The sequence below is a fragment of the Carlito syrichta genome, unplaced genomic scaffold, assembly GCF_000164805.1.
Source record: "Carlito syrichta isolate Samal-C Ts95f unplaced genomic scaffold, Tarsius_syrichta-2.0.1 Scaffold307227, whole genome shotgun sequence".
NCBI classification, from domain to species: Eukaryota; Metazoa; Chordata; class Mammalia; order Primates; family Tarsiidae; genus Carlito; species Carlito syrichta.
Window position 1 is genome coordinate 368,259 of NW_007251323.1, and position 22,259 is coordinate 390,517.

The window sequence follows — 22,259 nt, forward strand, 5'->3', positions numbered from 1 at the left end:
ACCATTTTATTTTATTATTCAGATTGCTCCAGCTCTGGTCACCGCAAGCTCTTTCACTTGTCTCCTGACTCCACATAATATAAACCCATCATTGTGTGTGGGTTTTTCGTTTGTTACTTTTTTTAGCACTTGGCTACTTAATGCCACTAAAAGATACTCCAGGCTCACCATATATATTCCCTGCCTCAGTTCTAGAATCAACCAATACTACAAGAAAACTGAACTCCTTTTATTAGACAATAAATCAAAGATGAAGCTCTGAACACTAAATTTTGCTCATTAGTACTGGGGTACTGTCACTTTTAGGCTCTTAAGTGGACAGAATAAGAAACCATACATCCCATATGCTACACATAACAAAATTCACTCTTCATTCTGTAAAGTTGTATGGGTTTTTACCGTAAGATGTCACATATGCACAATTATGGTATCACAGAGAACAGTTTAACTACTTAAAAAAAACCCTGTGCATTGCCCGTTGAACCTTCCTCCTTCCTCTGGCAACCATGAGTTTTTATTTTTTTAATCATCACCACAGGTTTGTTTTTTCCAGATATTCATATACAGGTTGCATATCCCTGATCTGAAATGCTTGGGACCAGAAGTGTGTCAGACTTTGGATTTTTCCAATTTTCTGAACATTTGCATATACATAAGGAGGTATCTTGAGGATGGGACTTAAGTCTAAACATAAAATGCATTTATGGTTCATATATACCTTACACATACAGCCTGAAAGTAATATTTTAATAATTTTGTGCATTAAACAAAGTTTTGACTGTGTTTTGACTACAACCCATCACATGAGGTCAGGTGTGAACTTTTCCATATGGCTACATGTTGGTACTGAAAAAGATTTGGACTTGGGAGCATTTTAGATTTCAGATTCTCAGATTACAGTTGCTCAACCTGTAAACAGAATCATAAAAAATGTAGCCTTTTCAGACTAGCAGCTTTCATAGGAAAAATATGCATTTAAGATGTCTTTTAGTGGCTATGAATAGGTCTTCTGGTTGTTGTTATTAAATAATATTCCATTGTATGGATGTGTCATATTTTGTTATCTATTTACCTAATGATGGATGTTTTGGTCATCATTATTTAGTAATTATCAATAAAGATGCTATAACCATTCACGGGAAGGATTCCATGTGGACATAAGTCTAAAATAGGTTGCGTGTGCACATAGCAGCATGATTACTGGAACTTTGGGTAAGACTATGTTTAGCTTTGTATGAAACTGCCAAACTGTCTTCTAAAGTGGCTGTATCATTTAGCATTTCTTCCAACAATGGATGTGAGTTCTTTTTGTTTCACATACTTGCCAGGAAACTGGTATTGTCAGGTTTTAAATTTTTAGACACTCTAGCATGTATATAGTGGAAACTCTATTGTCTTAATTTGCAATTCCAAAATAACAAATGATTTAGGACTTAAATAATTAATAATTCTTTACTGTAAATTTTCTCCATTTGAATTACTGGCAACAATGCTTTTTCCCAATTAGACCTTACTGATTCTCTAAACCTGCACTATCCAACATAGTAGCCACTAGCCATGGCTTTAAAAAAAAACTAATAGTGGCCAGGCTTGGTGGCACAGCCTGTAATCCCAGCACTTTGGGAGGCCAAGGCAAGTGGATTGCCTGAGCCCATGGGTTCAAGACCCACCTGGGCAACCTGGCGAGACCTTGTCTCTACAATAAATAAAAAACTAGCTAGGTGTGGTAGCACACACCTGTAGTTCCAGCTATTTGGAAGGCTGAAGCGGAAGGATCGTTGGAGCCCAGCCGGTAGAGGCTGCAGTGGCCGGGAGCCTGCCCACTGTACTCCAGTCTGGATGACAGAGTGAGACTCCGACTCAAAAACAAAAACAAAAAAAACTAATAGTATTTAAGATTTTTCAATATGCTGATACAATTTTGTCAATTGGGTGAAGGAGAAAAATTGGTGCTTTATATCCCTTAAACAATAGTGCAAATGAAATGCCTATGATCCGTAGGGTGAGTGATACAGAAATTAAGAGTTCACTGCTGTACCAAATTCAAGACACAGAGTAAGAAAAATAGATGCTAATGAATATATGCAGAAAAATAAACCTGAAGTACCTGAACAAAGCCGGTTGCAACTTATTAAGTCACAATTTTCATGGAAAATATGTAACATATACTTAGAAAGTCACAAAGCTATAAACAACTTCCACTGTACCTTTGTGAAAATGATGCAATCTAACCTCAGAGACAGCAATCTTTAGGAAAACTGCTTTACTGCAGGTATGTACCTACAGTTATGATAAAGTGTCCTAAGTAAAAGTTAGCACTGATGAAAATTAACTACCCAAAATTACTCTATTGAAAAAAGCTCTAGATAGGTTAAGATGCAGTCTGAACATGCAATGACTTTTCAAAAATTTTAAGAAACAAAGATATATCAACACTCATTACCTTTGTGACTTATCTAACATTATTAATAAGTTGTAAATGTGAAATAATATCCTTTTTCAAATGAGGTACATTAACATGTTTTGGGATAGCATAATGCTATATTTTTGCATATATACAATTAAAAGGTAAAGAGATAAACACAAATAATTGCAATATAAAATAACGAACTACAGTTTATAAAAATATCTTTCATACTTTGGTTTCAGATAAGTGCTAGTAAGGTTCTAAGAAGAAAAAAGATTACTTCCAGTACTGAAAACCAGGTTAAATTTTACCAAAAAATGGACTGCAAGTCGGGACTCTATGAATTTGTAAAGTTGGTGAGATTAGCATAGGAAAAGCCGAGAAAGCAAGGATTCTGGGAAAAAAAAAAATACAAGGAGCAAAGGTGTGGAAGTAGAAAAGAAAAACCATATACAGTAGGATAACACAGATAAATCTGACTGACAGAAAGGCTATGAATAGGAAAATGTAAGAAAGTATTAGGTTGTAAGTTAGGTTAGTAGAAAATAACTCACAAAAGAAAGGCATTGCCTACTTTCCAAACAAGTGGAAATACATCAACCTGGCAATATTAAAAAGTATGAAACAGAAAAGGAAAATGACTAAAGGTAGGAAGCTACTGTAGATACCAATAAAGAGCCCTAAAGACAGAAACTTGGCAAATGTAAAATGAAGGGATAGACACTGAAGACCCTATGAAATTAAACATAAAAATAATAAAATCTGAAATTTCAACAGATACAGCAAACAGGAAATGAGACTTGGTGATAAGGAAATTTAATGATGACTTAGGTTTTAATTTTGTGTCCCTAGGAGATCTGTAGTAATCTGTAACAAAATTAAGAAAGTTAGAACAAAAAACTAGTTAGTAGGAAAAAATGTTAAATGAGAAATTTAAAAAATAAAACAACAAAGATGGTTTTAAAAGGAAGAAGAGATATAAGTCCAACTAATACATTTCCAAGAGTGATCACAAAAGTATGCAGACATAAGCTACAAAAATAATTTCATAAAGGTTTTTGTTTTCTAGAAAAATAAAAGTAGGAAAAGATAAATAAGGCTAGATATGGTGGCTCATGCCTGTAATCCCAACATGTTGGGATTACAGGAGGCAAGAGAATCGCTTGAAGCCCAGAGTTTGAGACCAGCCTGGGCAAGAAAGCAAGACTTTGTCTCTACAAAATAAAAACTAAAAAATTAGTCAAGTATGGTGACGTGTGCCTGTAGTACCTGCTGCTTGGGAGGCTGAGGCAAGAGGGCTGCCTGAGCCCAGGAGTTTAAGGCTACAATAAGCTATGACCAAACCACTGCACTCAAGTCTGAGCAACAGAGCAAAATTGTTTCTTAAAAAAAAAAAATTAAATTAAATAATAGGCAATTCATAAAATACATATGATGAATATTTTACAAAGTACTTGAGTAAAAACTAGTAGGCAAACATTATAAGCAAAGGTAGATGGGTAATACCATACATTTTGCTGTGTGAAAAACAAACCAATAATACATGCCAAAAGCCTTCAAAATGGCATACTTTTTGACTAACCAAATCTACTTTTGGGAACTGATTTTTTTTTTTTTTTTTGAGTTGGAGTCTTACTCTGTCACCCAGGCTGGAGCGCAGTGACACACTCACGGTCATCTCAGCATCAACCTGCTGGGCTCTGGCGATCCTTCCGCCTCAGTCTTCAACATAGCTGAACTACAGGCATGTGCTACCATGCCCGGATAATTTTGATTTTATTTATTGTAGAGATGAGGTCTCTCCATGTTGCGGAGGCTGATTGCGAACCCTCAGGCTCAGGCAATCTTTGCCTCGGTCTCCCAAAGTACTGGGATTACAAGCTCGAGCTACTGTGCCCAGTCTTGGAATTGATTTTTTAAAAACATTTGCAAAACAGTTTATGTCAGCATGGCTAAGAATTCTTAACATAAATGCTCAACAGGTCAATTAAATAATTATAATACAGAATACTGTCTACCCACCTAAAATGATGTAAAATATTTAAATACAATGAAATTCACAATATTCTAAATAAAATACCAAATAACTTAAAAGATCCAATTTTTACAAATAAAATCACTTGTCAATTTATCCTTCTGATACTCTAATGTTAATCTTTTGTTGTGTATTGTCAATCACTTTTCTATGTGCATGACAAACATTTAAAAATAAAAATTATGTTCTTGTTTACCTCTATTTAGCCTATGCAAACACAAAAGTTGAATGATGTTGAGAATATAGAAGTGCTACTTCTCACTTGAACAGAACAAAGACAAAAATCCTTAATACAAAGTTAAGATAAGACACTAAAGATGGGTAAGGTTAGTGATGTGCTGATCTACATGGTAACTAAAGCAATGTTAAATCCTGAATTGACGCCTGAGGCAGGACAAAAAATTATTTTCTTTTCTTCAGGGCATTATTTGATTAGGACAACTGGGAAAATCTGAGGTTACCAAATATAATTATGTCAATATTATTTTATTGGCCTGGCATGTGGCTCACACCTTTAATCCAAGTATTTTGGAAGGTGGAGGTGAAAGCACTGCCTGAGCCCAGGGGTTCAAGACAAGCCTGGGCAACTTGGTGAGACCCTGTTTCTACAATAAATCAAAAAAAATTAGTTGGGTATGGTGGCTTGTACCTGTATTTCCAGCTACTTGGAAAGCTGAGGTGGAAGGATTATCTGAGTCCAGCCGGTCAAGGCTGCAGTGGCAGTGAGCATGCCACTGAACTGCAGCTTGGGTGACAGAGTGAGACTCTGATTTTAAAAATAATCATAATTATATTCTTGATTTTCACAACTACAAGAAAAATGTCCTTGACTGAAGGAAAATTCACACTACAGTATTAAGAGCAACATGAAATCGTACTTCCAACTTTCTCTAAAACAGTTCAAAACTAATTATAGGTATATATCTTTATAAACCCTATATAAAATACATATCTACATGTATATATGTGTATGTACATTCATATATATATGTATATATATACATATATATATATATATACACACACACTAGAGGGAGAGAATAAGATAAAGTAAAATGCAGCAAAAAGCTAACATTTGAACAATGTACACAAAGGATAGCTAGGAGCCGGGCTTGGTGGCTCAGCCTGTAATCCTGCGCCTTTGGGAGGCTGAGGTGAGTGGATTGCCTGAGCCCGCGGATTCGAGACCTGCCTGGGCAGCGAGACCTCATCTCTACAATAAATCAAAAGATCAGCCGGGCGTGGTAGCGCATGCCTGTAATTCCGGCTACTCGGAAGGCTGAGGCAGAAGGATCGCCGGAGCCCAGCAGGTCAAGGCTGCGGTGGCCGGGAGCGGCCACTGCACTACAGTCTGGGCGACAGAGTGAGACTTCAACTCAAAAAAAAAAAAAAAAAAAAAAAATTAAAAAAGAGGATAGCTAGGAATTCTTTGTAGAATTCTTAGAACCCTTCTGTGTCTGAAATGATCTAAAATAAAAATATTTTTCGAACACTAAGGGGGAAAAAGTGCTGCTGAACAAAATTAAGCATCATTCATTCACTCATTCAATAAACATTTACTGAGCATTTTATACTGCAGGTCAAACACTAGTCAGAAAACACACAGATCAAAATTCCTGCCTTCATGCAGGCTATATTTTAGTTGGGAGAGACAGATATGAGCAAATACATAAGTAAAATGTAGGCTACAGTAAATGGCAATAAGTCCTGTGGAAAGTGAAGAAAATACACACACATACACACACACACATAAGGGGGAAATAGTTAAGTCCTATTGAGTAGGGGAGGAATCTACAATGTTAAATATCATCTTCTGGGAAAGCCTGTATGAGGAAATGACGTTTGAGTAGAAACCACAAGAATAAAGAAAGGGAGTTATGTTGATGTCTAGGACAAAAAAAAACCCCAGTAACTTTATGAAACAAGGCTTTGAGACAAGGAGCAAGCCTGACAGGTTTCAGCAAAGTGTATGATGGTGGCATAAACCAGTTTTGTAGTTAAAAAACGATTGATGCAAATAAGTTAAACAGTATTTGCTTAAAGATTGAATACACACGGAGAAAGAAAGCATCACTGATAACTCAAAGTTTATAGCTGAAGTAACAAGAGGGACTGAAGTTGCCATTATGGAAAAGAGGTAAACAGGGAGAGTTTGATTTTGTAAACATTTTGAGTCCATTAACTACCTTAATGAAGATGTGAAATGGACATCTGGATATGTGTCTGGAGTTCAAAAGTAAGATCCAGGTCAGAGACATAAATCTGGGCGACATCAGCTTAGTCATAAGATTGGATATGATTAATGATTGTAGATAGAGATATGATATCCATTATACATCAACACAATCATAAGGCTATAAATATGATACTGTATAGTGTTTGCTTAGAGATCATTATTTGGGTAGAGAGTTACAATAATAACAAATATTTTTTACGACGACTGCAAAATAAGGGTGTGTTTTAATGGAGAAAAAGTATCTAAAATAATAGCATACTAAAAAGAAATACTAGCCGGGCTCGGTGGCTCAGCTTGTAATCCCGCGCCTTTGGGAGGCTGAGGTGAGTGGATTGCCTGAGCCCGTGGGTTCGAGACCCGCTTGGGCAACTTGGTGAGACCTCCTCTCTACAATAAATCAAAAATTAGCCAGGCTACAGCGCACGCCTGTAGTTCCAGCTACTTGGAAGGCTGAGGCAGAAGGATCACTAGAGCGCAGCAAGTCTAGGTTGCGGTGGCTGGGAGCAGCCACTGCACTCCAGTCTGGGCAACACAGTGAGACTCCAACTCAAAAAATAAAAAAAGAAAAAGAAAAAGAAATACTGAGGTGGCCCCTAAAAATAAGGTGCCTCTAAGAATTTAAAAATAAGGAAAACAATATTACTCTTAATAGCAAGTTCTTATACTTAATATTTGTGTTCATTTGATATATAATATGTTTTCATAAAATCAGAGATACAAGAAATTCCCTTAAAAAGTAATCAGTTTTTAAAAACAGGTTAAACTTCTTAAAAAGTAATGGACAGTATTAACATAGTTAAATAGAGAACGTATCAGTCAAAACTTGATATTGCTCAAAATTGAGCTAAGTGACAGAAAATGTCCAATCAATTCTTCAGAACAGGTACCTGGGATAGAACTCCAATCTGATCAATCTGACAACTTTATCACTTATGATTGGCATTCTGGCTCTCTTAAGAGAATGAGTATGGTAAAGAGCTAGACTACGACTTCAAATCCTAGCTTTGCCACTTACTTGGAGTGTGTCCTTAGGCAAATTGCCACTTTTTAACCTTGTTTTCTACTCTGTAAACTAAAGAAAAGAACTATTTCATAGCATAGTGGAGGATTAAATTATGTAAAAAGCACCAACCCAATACAAAGCCCAAAGCAGAAACTCAGAAAGTTGTGTTATGTTGTTTCCATGATCAAGAAATGGGCCTAATTAAGTTAGGTGGGAGTACAGTTAGCCATGTGAACTAACTGCAATGGATACATGGACTGAAGTACAACTAAAGCAAGTCTCTAGAATGCTACTAACCTATCCTATTTGACATTTTTCATTCAATTTTATAAATAAAGCATGAACAAGTATTACTTATTTACTAGATTATGTACCAATAATTTCACTAAAAATCAAATCTTATTTCCTATCACAAAAGAGCTAAGAGTCTTGGTACACAGACTCCTTTTTATCAAGAAAAGCAAAACATTATGGGAATTCAGGTATATGCGCATCAAAATTAAATAGGTTCTAAGGAATAATACAATAGCCTGCAGAAGGGGTGATAAATTCTCTTTAGGGAAAATAAAGTTTTCTTTATGGAGACAGCATTTAATCTGAATCTTATAAGTGAAGAATTTCAATTGGGGGAGAACAAATTCAAGTAAGCAATCATGTGGGAAGTTCATTCTCATACCTTTAAGCAAGTCTAGTCTTATTTACAATTTTGCAGCTATAACCTATGATTCTCAGGACAGTAATGTATCCTGTCTATAGTTTCAGAAAAGTCACATGGTAGTAAGGGGAACTAGAATAGCTCCAGCCTCCAAGTGCAGAACTTTCACTCTTCCCAAAATGTTTTTAAAGAAACACTATACCATCTAATACCTTATAAATAAAGAAGTAATGCAAAAGCTATTATAATGCATGTCTTTTCCCTCATCATTTTTTCCTTTCAATAAAAGTGGAGGATAAATACAAGTGTGTATGACAACGGAAACACTTCCATCTTTTTTTTTTTTTTAATGTTAAGGTTGGCCGTAAAAAAGTAACTAATAGGCAGAGGCGAGAGGATTGCCTAGCGTTCAAGACCAGTCTGGCAACTTGGTGAGAACTCGTCTCTCCAATAAACTAAACAATGGCTGGGATTGGTGGCTCAGTCTGTAATCCCAGCACTTTGGGAGGCCGAGGCAAGTGTTGCCTGAGCCCGTGGGATCAAGACCAGCGCAGGCAACTTGGTGAGACCTCACCTCTACAATAAATCAAAAATTAGCTGGGCATGGTCACGCACACCTGTGGTTCAGGTTACTTGGAAGGCTGAGGTGGAAGGATCACTTGAGCCTAGCAGTTCAAAGCTATGGTGGTCATGAACATGCCACTGCACTCCAGCCTGGGCAACACAGTGAGATGCCAACTCAAGAAAAGAAGTAACTAATTAAAAATTCTGGCAAATAAGAGAAAAAAAAAATTCAACAACATCAAGGAAGTCTTTTGAGTAATTCACTATAAAGGACATAAAGATAGTAACTAGCTAAGCAACATAATCATCAATTGCAAGGGATGGATAGTATCTGCATCATGATTCTAAATAACAAACAATATTTCAAAAATTAGAATATTTAAGAAATGATTATAAACTATAAATCTGGTTACGAGATATTAGTAAAATATTTTTCTGTTGAGGGCATGATAACGATATTGTGGTGATGTTAAAAAAAAAAGTCCTTTTCCTTTAGCAATATAAGATGAAATATTTACATATTAAAATATGTCTAGGATGACCTTAAAAACAACATGGGAAGGAAAGAAGGGGAGCAGGGGGTAAAAAGATGAAACAAGATAGGCAATAGCTTGATGTGGTATTATGATGCATACTGATTTTTACCCATGTTCCCTGGCTCCTAATCCCATAGTCCCTATTATACTGTCTGGGCACTTTATGCCTCAGAAAACAGAATCTCTTTCACTCCCTAGACTTCTCCTGTTCTCCTTTTACCTGCCCTAGGAAAGACTGTACTCTGATTGTATGTCAAAAAACCTTCATTCCAGAGGTGGCCCTCCCCAACACCCTTGAACAGGGGTGTCCAACCATTTTGGCTTCCCTGGGCCACATTGAGTAAAGAATTTTCTTGGGCCACACATAAACTATATAATATAGTATATATAAATAATAAGACTTTTAAAAATATTTTTTATTATAAAGTTTAAAAAAATGAGAACAATATAAAACTAGAGGGAAATTTGACCTTGCTTTTGTAAAACTAATCTATCAATGTCTGGTTTTATGGAAGTGCTTGCAATTCTTTGTCAGTTCTAAAGATGCTCATCAGAAACGTTTGTTCGAATTTTTCTCTTTGTGTGGTTCATAATTGATAACAGCTGCTCACAAATGTTATGTGCTACCAAAAAGAAATGTCATGAATAAGGCGTGATTGTGAACTAAAAAAATGGAATTGCACACGGGGTCATGAAGGAAAAAAAAACCCATAATGTTAAAAGATTCTGTGGGACTGCATTGCTACCTGTCCTGGGTTACATGCAGCCCACAAATTGTGGGTTGGACATGCCTTCCCCAGAGAAAAGAATGCTACACCAAGAGGCCAAGAAAAGTCTGAACAGACAGGCCTTGCTGGGTTTCGATTGTATGCTTATAGTTCAATCACATTTCTACACAGTTGTCAGTCACACCTATATAATGAAGCCTCTGTAAAAACCCAAAAGCACAGGGTTGGGAGAGCTTCCAGACAGCGTCAACATGTGCAGATTCTTGGAGGATGGCATGCTAAGGAAGGGCATGGAAGCTCTGTGTCCCTTCCCCTATACCTCCTCATCTGTATCCTTTGCAATATGCTGTATAATCAGTCATTAAACACAAATATTTCCCTGAGTTCTGTGAGCCACTCCAGCAAATTAATCAAACCCAAAGCAGAGCTGTGGAAACCCCAACTTGAAACTGGTCAAAGTGCTGGAGACTTGGACTAGTAACTGGGGGTGTGGTGGGGGAAGGGTCGACCTGTGGGGACCTGATACTATCTCCAGGTATAGTATCAACTGAATTGGAGGACATGTAGTTATTGCCTGCTGAAGAAATGATTGCTTGCTTGATAGTGGGGAGAAATTCTCACATATTTGGGGTCACATATGTCTTTTGTGTTGATTACTGTAGAGTTAGTGTGAGAGCAGAGGAAAAATATGACTTGAGTGTTTTCCCTAAAGACTTGATAACTGTTGAAGCTGGGTAATGAGTATATGAGCGGTTCGTTATAATATTATGTCTCCTACAAAAGGAGACTTAAAATGTTCCATAAAAAGAACTCTTATGAGAGAGGAAAAAACGTATTAATAGAAAATCATATCATAAAAGCATGTGTAGAACAGTACAAGCCTTAACTCCTTTGACACATAGATATAAGTATCTCTGGAGAGTTTATGTATGTTCAAAGGATGACTGATTCTCTTGGAATTCATAAAGATACCCCTCAAAGTAGGGTTACCTACAGGTCTTCCAAACTTCTCAACCATGTATCAATGAGAATATATTCTGCGACTGGCCCCGAACCCCAAAACAGCAGCACTACCAAAATGCAGTTAGGAACTCACAAATAATCTGAGTTGCATCTGAAAGGCAGGAAGTGTTAACTGACTACACCTCATTGACTGCTAATCACCTCCTCTATGCCTTCACAAGATCAACTACTTATTTATGAATATGGAATACAAAAAAGATACTAAGGTAATTTCCCTTTTCTGATCACTGCCAAGTCAGTTTATGTGAAGCAAAGTTTCTGATCTCTATTGTGTCACTGAATTTTTTTTTTTTAAGTATTAATAGTATTAGTACTTGAATTAACAAACAGTTCATAGCAAGCCCACTTAAGTGGTCACCATTAAAGGAACAAAGAAGACAAGCATAATACTTACTGGAGGCCGGCCAGGACGACCCCTTTTTCTTTTTCCTTTGACCTCTGTTTCTTCAAGTTCACTGCCAGCATCAGAATGGGCAGTAGTCTCATTAGTTGAATCCCTAGAAAATGTTATTATACTATTTTAGTGAACAAATTAATAAATACAACACAGTTCTGTTCCACTATTTTCCTTACCTCCTGCTATATGGCTGATTTATAAGTAGTTTATACTTCTACTTTCAGAAAAACTCATTAGCAAACCAAAAAATATTACTCTCCCTACCTAATATAACATTGAGTGACATGAATCCCCCGAATAAAGAGGGAAATAAAGAGGAGGAAATGGCTGTGAAAATGGCAGCTGTTATACAAAATACAAATGCAAAATACAACTGCAAAAGAGTAATTCTTCAGTAAAAAAAGATAAAGGTTTAGGAAAAATTTTATTCATTTATATAGTCATGAAAGTCAGTGGTATGCTGGTAAATGTTTAACAACTGGCTCTTCAGCAAAGTATAAGTACATAAGTTACAAATGTTACTGATATAAAGGATGCATAGCACATAATTTACAAATAATAATAAAACACACAATACTCTTTATTGTAAATTACACAAATTGATTCTTTTTTTTTTGAGTTGGAGTCTCACTCTGTCACCCAGACTGGAGTGCAGTGGCCGTTCCCGGCCACCGCAGCCTCGACCTGCTGGGCTCCGGCAATCCTTCCGCCTCAGCCTTCCAAGTAGCCGGAATTACAGGCATGCGTTACCACGCCCGGCTGATTTTTTGATTTATTGTAGAGACGAGGTCTCGCTGCCCAGGCAGGTCTCAAACCCATAGCAATCCACTCACCTCAGCCTCCCAAAGGCGCAGGATTACAGGCTGAGCCGCTGAGCCCAGCTACAAATCGATTCTTACAGGATGATAAGAATCAATTTTTGCCAAACTCTTATATTAGAATCTAACCTATAGTTGCAACTGATAAATGAACAGGAGTTTGGAGACATGAAAAAGTTGTTATTTTTGTTCATTTTAATATATAGAATGCAAATGAAATGACAGCAACATTTGTTGAAATTTGGCTCATTAGTAAGCAGGGTAAGCAACTTCTCTGTTGAATCAGATGATAACTCTCAAATTCTGAAAAAATACTCCCTCAATTTTTTGTGATACTCATAATGTGATTGTTATAAACCATCTAATACAACTTTGAATTGAATCTGCGTTGCTAACAATTTCTGTATCTCTTTCTTAAGTCTACAATCAACAAAACAATAAATTAAGCCCCAATTTGTATCATTTGCAGATTTTTATGGTGTACTTACTCCCACCATAGTCAATTTCAAATGGCTGCAATGGCATCACCAAACCCAGTTGGGAGGAGACAAACAGTAGTATGTCTTCATACTACTTGGGTATCAGTAGCACACCATTAAAACACATTTCTACCATACGGATACAATAGGTGTAAATAACAACCTACATAACCTATAACAGCATAGATATTAGCAATATGAAATAATTAGGAAATGATGAAGTTTGAGTATTTATTACTTTTAGTTTTGATGTGACATTTAATTTTAAGCTTATATAATTTGATTTTTTTTAAGGGTTATGTTGTAGTTAACTGGCTAGCAAAATTCCTAGAAATTTAATAGTTGGCTCTCACAGTCAACACAGGCTGGCGTCAACACGACACTGAAAAGGCACAGATCGTATGAGGAAAAATCATTTCATTAAATTCTGTATGTCTGACTCAATTAAAGATCTGCATAAAGTTGTAAATAGTAAGAAGGGTACACAGCAAATGGTAGGCCCAACTCACAATGTATGATTTCCCATTCTACTTAATTGCATGGACTTAGGCCTATTCCCTTTTCGTGCTAATGCTTTTCTTTTCTTTTCTTTTCTTTTTTTTGAGTTGGAGTCTCACTCTGTCGCCCAGACTGTCCGCCTCAGCCTTCCAAGTGGCTGGAACTACAGGCGCGCACTACCACGCCCAGCTAATTTTTGACTTATTGTAGAGATGAAGTCTCGCCAAGTTGCCCAGGTGGGTCTCGAACCCGCGGACTCAGGCAATCCACGCACCTCAGCCTCCCAAGGCGTGGGATTACAGACTGAGCCACCGAGCCTGGCTTGTGTTAATGCTTTAAAGCTCCATTCTTGGGTCTGCTTTTCTCCCTTTACACTACACTCCCTTGGAGATCTCATCTACTTAATATGTAACTCCTATGCAAATGAGCCCAATACCTTATCAGAATACCTAACCATATTCCAGAGCTCTGACACAAAAATTTTAACTTGCACGTTTATTTGAATGCCACCTCTAACTCTCCAAATACCAGATCCAATCCTGACTTACTTCTGGCTCTCTGCACACGAAATATCATTAATTATCAGATTCATAAAATCAGTGCATGAGTGTGCTTTGAACTATTACACTAATTTATTATTGTCACCAGTATCCTGTCTACTACTAAAATTTACAGGAGCGCATCAACCTTCCTCTTGTGCCTGCTGCTAACACAAGTCCTCTTCAATCATCCTTCTCAGCACAACAATCTGTTTCACACTCTACCATAATCACCCCTCCCTGAATAATCTCAATTCATCTCCCTGCTTCTACGTTTTCAAGCCATTCTGCACCTCACTGCTAGTAACATTCTCCACCGTGATACTCCTCCACGTAAGAAATCTTCAAAGTTAATCTGGTATTTAAAATTGTCAATGATATTGTAAATGACATCTAAGGGACAGTAAATACTTTAGGCATCTAGGTCTTAAAGTCTCTATAGCTACTGCTCAACTCATGCCACAGCAAAAATGTAGTCATAGACAGTAGGGAATGAATGAGCATGGTTATGTTCCAGAAATATTTTATTTAAAAAACTGGCGCCGGGCTCAGTGGCTCAGCCTGTAATCCCAGTGCTTTGGGAGGCCAAGGTGAGTGGACTGCCTGAGCCCGCGGGTTCGAGACCCGCCTGGGCAACTTGGCGAGACCTCATCTCCACAATAAATCAAAAATTAGCCAGGCATGGTAGTGCGCACCTGTAGTTCCAGCTACTTGGAAGGCTGAGGCGGAAGGATCACCGGAGTCCTGCAGGTCAACGCTGCAGTGGCCAGGAGCCCAGCAGGTCGAGGCTGAGTGATAGAGTGAGACTCCAACTCAAAAAAAAAAAAAAACTGAGCCGGGCTCGGTGGCTCAGCCTGTAATCCTGTGCCTTTGGGAGGCTGAGGTGAGTGGACTGCCTGAGCCCGCGGGTTCGAGACCCGCCTGGGCAGGCGAGACCTCATCTCTACAATACACACACAAAAAAAATTAGCCGTGGTAGCACACGCCTGTAGGTCCAGCTACGAGGAAGGCTGAGGCGGAAGGTTCGCCGGAGCCCAGCAGGTCAAGGCTGCGGTGGCCAGGAGCGGCCACTGCACTGCAATCTGGGCGACAGAGTGAGACACCAACTAAAAAAAAAAAAAAACTGGCTTCGGAGCCACAAGCAGTAGTTTAGCTATCCCTCCAGTTGATCTTTACCTCTGCTAAAGAACAACATATCATACTACTTTTTCTCCTCACGACAGTCCAAACAGACCACGTTCAGTATATACAGTGTGTCAGTTTACATATGTCATCCAGAATACATAGGCACAAAACTTTATTAACATAATTAACATTATTAATAATCCTGAAAGATTATTATCCTGATTCAACAGAAGTGAAAATGTGAAAACTGAATACACGTTTGTAGCCACACATCTAGTAAGCGGCAGAGTCCAGTTAGATCTCAAGGTAAATTTGAAATCTTCATTTTCATGTTAAGACACTGAAATGCAAATATTATATTTTGTATTTATCGTGTATGGACAAAATCTACTAGTGTTTGTGATACTAACAGAAACCTCCAGGCAACCACAGGAGCAGGGTGGTTCCAGTATATAATAAGTGACCCATTAGTGAAACTAATTTATGCTTCAGTAATATAATTTATTGACCAGTCCCCCCCCCCAAAAAAACCTGGAAAAGTGCAATGTGTTTACAAATTCTGCCAACTGCAGAAAGCTTATTCTGTGAGAACTACTGCAAACAACAGCTAATGCACCCCTATTAGTATATATATATATGTTTGTTTGTTTATTTCTTAGAAACTATGATAGGCTGGGCTTGGTGGCTCAGCCTGTAATCCCAGCACTTTGGGAGGCCAAGGTAAGAGGATTGCCTGAGCCCACAGGTTCAAGACCAGCCTGGGCAACTTGGTGAGACCTTGACACTACAATAAATAAAAAATTAGCCAGTCGTGGCAGCACGCACCTGTAATTCCAGCTACTTGTAAGGTTGAGGTGGAAGGATCGCCTGAGCCCAGCAGGCTGAGGTTGTGGTGGCTATGATCATGCCATTGCACTCCAGCCTGGGTGGTAGAATGAGACTCCAACTCAAAAAATAAAAAAATTGGGGCTTTAAAAAAAAATTTCAAGTAATATAGGCCAGGCGTGATGGCTCATGCCTATAATCCCAGCACTTTAGGAGTCCGAGCCAGGAGGATCATGTGAGCCCATGTGTTCAAGACCAGCCTGGGCAACATAAAATGAAACCTTATCTTTAGGGGAAAAAATGTTTTAAATTAGCCAGGTGTGATGGTTCATGCCTGGAATTCTAACTACTCTAGTGGAGCTGAGGAGGAAAGATTACCTGAGCCCAGGATGTCGAGGCTTTGGTGAGCTATGATCGTGCCCACTGTACTCCAGCCCAGGTGACAAAGTAAGACTCTAACTCAAAAGCAGTACTTTAAAAAAAAAAAAAAAAGAATACAAGGAAAAGTTTCACTTTATCTCACCCCAACTCTGAATTCTAGTCTGCAGAATACCACTGCTGACACTTTGATTTTACCATAAATATTTAGGTTTTAGTATACATATATTGACATATCTCAAAATATAAGTGGATATCTATATTTCAATTTTAAAGTGTTAAATGTGATCTTTCTTTATAAATATATAGGACTCCATAATATATATAGAACCTATTTACTCCTTATCAAAGAGCACTTAGTTTGTCTCTACTTTTCCATCATTACATGGGTTGAAATGATTGGTCTTACTACATAAATCTTATTACACATCAAACAAGTTTCTCTCTAGTGAAACTCACAGTGAAAATGTTGTTTTAAGGGGTACACAACTTCAAACTTTGATCAACTGCTCTCCAAAAATCCTGTAAGTGGCTAATATTCACATTTATAAAATTATCAGACATAAATGAAGAGCATGGAAGAAGAAAACCAAATACTATAAAAATGATTTAGTCCCTAAAACTCTCTAAATTCGTCTAGTCGATCTCCACTGTAACACCTTCAGCTCAAGTTGTCATAATCTCTGGTCTAGATACTGCAACATCGTCCTCATATTAGGTCTCCTTGTTTCTAGTGTACCCTTTCAAGCCACCTATTACATTGCACTTGGAGTAATTTTCTAAGTATGTATCTTATTATACCTTCCCCATCCTTAAAACCCCAGCGTGGCTTCCCACTGCTCTTAACGGGGGAGAAAAACACCATAATTGTCAACAAGACTTAGCAGGCACCATGATAATATTGTTCTTCTTTATTCTTAGCCTTTCTCAGGTCAGTCTTTGTCCTTAATCCTGGAAAAAAAATAGGGGACCAAAGGTTTTACTTCTGTCCCTCTAACATACCATGCTTCTGCCTATCTCAGGGCCTTTGCACATACCATACCCTCAGTCTAAACTAATACCCTGTCCCTTTCCCCTTCCCTCAAACCCTCCATCCACCCACTTCCGATCTCAGCTCAACTGTCTCATCCATAGAAAAGCAGACTAAATAAAGGTATGTGCTAAAATTTTCATAATACCACCAACTTCATAGCACCAAGGACAGTTTAGAACTATATATTTGTTTTTATTTGATTAACATCTATCTATATAAGCTTCATGTCAACAAGAACTAAGTTGGCTCCACATGCTTTATCTACCCAAAACCCAGCATGCTTCCTGGATATGAATATGTGGGAACTGATGATATTTTAGTAATGCTTAACAATAAACAGTACTAAGACAACCAATCAATCAGCAATATAACACCTAAATAGGCCAAAGAATCACAATAAGATAATTAACACAGTGGCCTTTCTAAGGTCTACGTTGTATAAATCTTAATTGAACTAAACATTAAAAATAGCAGACTCATAACATATTTTGTTTCTCAGGTAACCTTAGAGATCAATTTCTAATCTACAGGGGGTGCCAAAAACATGTATACACATTTTAAAAAAAGACAAAACTGCATTAAAGTTGTAACACTCAATAACACCAATAACAAAGGATGAATACAAGTCACCTTTGTTTGACTTCTGCAATTACAAAGTAGTGACCATGAGGATCCAGACACTTCTGACTACAGTGAACTACTGCAGGACTTGTTGGGAGTCCTTGTGGGAGGCTTTCGGATCTTCTCTCGTGCATATCACACCCAGGACCATGCATCTCACATGTATGTGAATGCGTGCAACTGTTAGGTGAGTTGGAGGCTCTTTTGCATACTCCTGCTTCCATTGTCCTTAAACTTCCACAACATTCTTGAATTTCAAATATCACTTGAAAATGGTCTTCTGCTCCTTGAATGACAACCATGTTTCTGCCATTTTCTTTGACTGTCCTGCCTATAGCATAGTAACACTAGCATTCATTTAATTAATGCCATCTTTTGAATGAACATCACACTACACATTGCTACTGCAATTCAATGCAACTTAGAAAAGTATTATACAGATAGCATTTCTCAAAATGTGTGTATATTTTTTTGGCATCTCCACTATTTTCTTCACTTTGCAGATGCTGGAAACTTAAGTTTACAAATACAAAGAGAAATACGAAGGGAGAGCCAAAAAAAAAACCCTAAAATTTATTTATAAAGAAATTGTGTATTCTTACATGTTAAAACTTCAGTCTCCTTCAAAGTACTCCCTATTTGATGCAATATATAATATGCTTTTTCCACTGCTCAAACAGTTTTTGAACTCATGAATTTTCATGCCTACTAGAGTGCTTGTGCCATTTTTTGTTTCACCTCTTCCACATCAGCAAAATGTTTCCCTTTGAGGACTTTTTCATCCAGGGAAACAAAAAAAAAACGTTGCTCGAGGTGGGACCAGGTGAATAGGAAGGGTGGCACATGAAGGCATGCTGCTTCTGGTCAAAAACTGCTGGACACTCAGCACCGTGTAGGCAGATGTGCTCCTAAGTAATCCCATCATGAAATGAGTAAATGTGTTTAAAGAATCCCTCCCAAAAATCCAGCAGCCTCTCACAACACTAGCTGGTATACTGAAGCCAATGGAATCCTAGAACTTTTACCTAGCAGGGGAAGCCTGTACTACAAGTGGCCCACCCTCAAAAATTTAATTTGTCCGGCTACTTGGAAGGCTGAGGTGGAAGGATCGCCGGAGCCCAGCAGGTCGAGGCTGCAGGAGCGGCCACTGCACTCCAGTCTGGGCAACAGAGTAAGACTCCAACTCAAAAAAAAAAAAATTTAATTTGGGTTATTTTTTGGGTTCCCTCTCATATAACGTTTCCCCTCCTGGGCAATGAAGACAGGGTATTGCTGCAGGGGTGGATTAAGCAAGATAATATATACAAATACATCTCACAAAATCCTCCCAAAATTGTATGCTCTCATAAAGGGTTATTTGTTCTCAACTTGACCAAGAGTACCACCTTTAGCTGACAGAACAAAACTAAAGCTCATTTACTCAGCTCCCAGATTATCACTACCCAGTACCCACGAACACGACTGATTTGCATTATTCTAAAAAAAACTCACTCACAAAGCATAATATATTAAGTCCTATAATGTCAATAAACCTTTTAAAATACAACCTCAATTTAAATATATAATTCATTCTTATCACAGGGTTATTTATTGAAGGCCTGCCTAATACTCAACAGTATGCTAAGAGCAGGTCACAAAAATATATGGCACAAAAGTGCACAGTTTAGGAGCTGAGTCAGAAACAATAGAAAGAGTTATAAAACATTACATTAAGTATAGGGCTAAAAAAAAAAAAGCACAGGCCATTGTAAGAGCATAGAACAACTGCTCCAACTTTGAGAAATCAAAGGAAATTTTGCTGGAGGCATTAGACACAAGCTAAGACATAAATAAATACATAGGTAGTGAGTGAGTTGGCCAGATAAGGGCCGAAGTGTGACATTACAAAGAAAAGAAAGAAAATACTATACGGGAGCCTCTAAACTGGATGTTATGTTCAGGTTAGGGGATAAAAAGGAGTGCGGTAAGTGGACAGAAAAGATTTAAATTTTATTTGCTATATTTGGGGAACAAATATGGGATAAGGTATTGATGTTTTTTCAAGAAGGTAAAGGAATTCGAACAGCTTTGTATCTTAGAACTGTGGACAGAAAAAAAGAAGGCCAGGAGACGAAATCAAAAAATGATCTCTTGGGAAAATGGTAAGTAAGTAAACTGGGCAATAATTATTTAAAAATAACTGCTGGTGAAATGCCTTCCGGTCCCCTCCCACTGTGGGAGCTTTCCTGTCCTCTCACTTAAAAAATATAAAAATAACTGCTTACACACTGATTGCTGTCATTATACCTAAACCATCATAATCGTATAGATCAAAGTATACAGATTCCTGATTTGCATATTGATAAAAACTATAAAAGAAATAGTATCTGCCATTATTGTGACATTTTCCAGTGAATCTGAAATAAGCCCCCATTCCAAATCCGTCCTATAACTCCAACAAATCTAATGAGATGCTATCAAAAATGTCTACAGGTGTAAATTACTTCTAGTAGCCAAAATGGCTCAACAATCTCAATCTCAGAGCAAAGAAAGAATCTTAATGAAGGAGCTGGAAGTGAGCAGGAAAGGGAAGAGAAAGAATATGATCTACGATGGAGGTCAACAAACTTTTTTTGTAAATGGTCAAACTACACTCTTAGGTTTTCTAGGCAATATTGTCACTATCACAACTTTTAACACAAAACTGCCATAAGCAGTATGTAGGGTATAAGTGTAACTCTGTTTCAAAACATCTTCTTTACAAAAATAGACAACATCCAGATTTTACCCATGGGTCAGTCTGCTGACCCCTCATATAGGACACTAATACCTTTTTTGTTGAATATCAGGGAACACATTCCAATAGCAAAACCCCCAGATGAACAGGGTAATTATACACCCTAATATTTAAATTACAAACGTACTGTCCAAATATCAAGGAACACATTTGATGTCTCATCAAAGAGAGTATTTTGATAAAGAAATGTTTTATACATTTTTCCTTTAAAAAATAAGAAAATTACAATACTTACTGTAACACTGGTAACTCTGAAGTAATCATTGCTGAAGAGGTCCTTTCACAATGCAGGAAAAGAATCAAGTGCTGTACAACTCAGAACTTTTAAAACAACCCCAAAGGCAACTCTGTCAATTAAAAAAAAAATTATTTAAAAATAAAACATGTATACCAGAATGCACAGACTACAATCAATCCACATTACCAATGATCATGCTACTTGGCTTTAACAACCAAGTGAGTTAAAAACTTATGTTCACAAAAACACTTGCACACAGATGATCACAACAGCTTTCATAATCATAATTGCCAAAACTTAGAAACAATGATGATATCCTCACTATGTAAATGAAGAAATAAACTATGCTTCCTGATAATGGAATATTATTTGGTGTTAAAAAGAAATGAGCTATCAAGTCATGGAAAGACATAGAAGAATTTCAAATGTCAAAAAAGCCAGTCTGAAAAGGATACATATCACATGACTTCAACAACATGACATTTTGGAAAAGGCAAAACTATGGAAACATATGGAAACTAAGGATCACTGGCTACCAAGGATTAGGGGGTGTTGAGGGATAAACAGGCAGATCCAAGATTTTTTAGGGCAGTATAATGATCGACACACGTCTCACGTTTCTCAAAACTCACAGACACCAGCACCAAGACTGAAGCATAATGTAAAGTAAGGACTCTGGGCGATAATGGCATATCAATGTAGGTTCATCAGTTATAAAAATGTACAACTCCGGTGGAAGATGTAGACAGTGGGGAAGGCTGGGTATGTGAAGAAACAGTGGTTATAAGGGAATACACTATGTTTCCCCCTCAAATTTGCCACAAATCTAAAACTGCTCAAAATAATAAAGTCTATTTTTTTTTAAAGTAGAAGGGGAAGTAAGACAAAACAGTCCAACATAGGCCATGATAATTGTATCAAAAAGAGTAACAAAGGATAACTGAAATTTTAGGCAGAAAGAAAAATTATAAGGCGGAACAAAAACTTGAAGAGATAACAAAGGAGAAAGTTTAAAAAAATGATACGATACTAAAACAGATGTAGGATCAGAGCATTCCCAAGCAGAATAAATAGTCCAAAATGTACAAACTGCTAAAAACCAAACAGGAAAATAAAAAAAAGGAGCTAAAGAAATAGGACATATCATATAAAGAAAAACAAAGATAAACTGCACACGATGAAATATTATGCAGCCATAAAGAAGGACAAAATTATGAATTTCGCAGCAACTTGGATGAACTTAGAGGCTATAATACTGAGTGATCTATCACAGAAACAAAGAACCGAGTATCACATGTTCTCACTCCTTGAACTGCCTAAGCTCAGGGGTTTGAGATCAGCCTGG

General features: G+C 37.4%; 1 protein-coding gene across 2 annotated transcripts in view; it reads right to left on the reverse strand.

Annotated features, from left to right (window-relative positions):
* STAG1 (stromal antigen 1) overlaps nucleotides 1-21,023 on the reverse strand; it is a 283,214-nt gene extending 262,191 nt beyond the window's left edge. Inside the window, exons 1-2 of one of the 2 annotated variants that reach the window (XM_008064213.2) lie at nucleotides 20,912-21,023; nucleotides 11,582-11,684 (exon numbers count right to left, since the gene is read on the reverse strand). In XM_008064213.2, the coding sequence (XP_008062404.1) occupies nucleotides 11,582-11,684; nucleotides 20,912-20,940 (132 nt within the window). In that variant the 5' untranslated portion in view covers nucleotides 20,941-21,023. The remainder of the gene's footprint in view (nucleotides 1-11,581; nucleotides 11,685-20,911) is intronic. The other variant, XM_021715629.1, reaches the window with a different exon arrangement.
* Nucleotides 21,024-22,259: the final 1,236 nt, after the last annotated feature.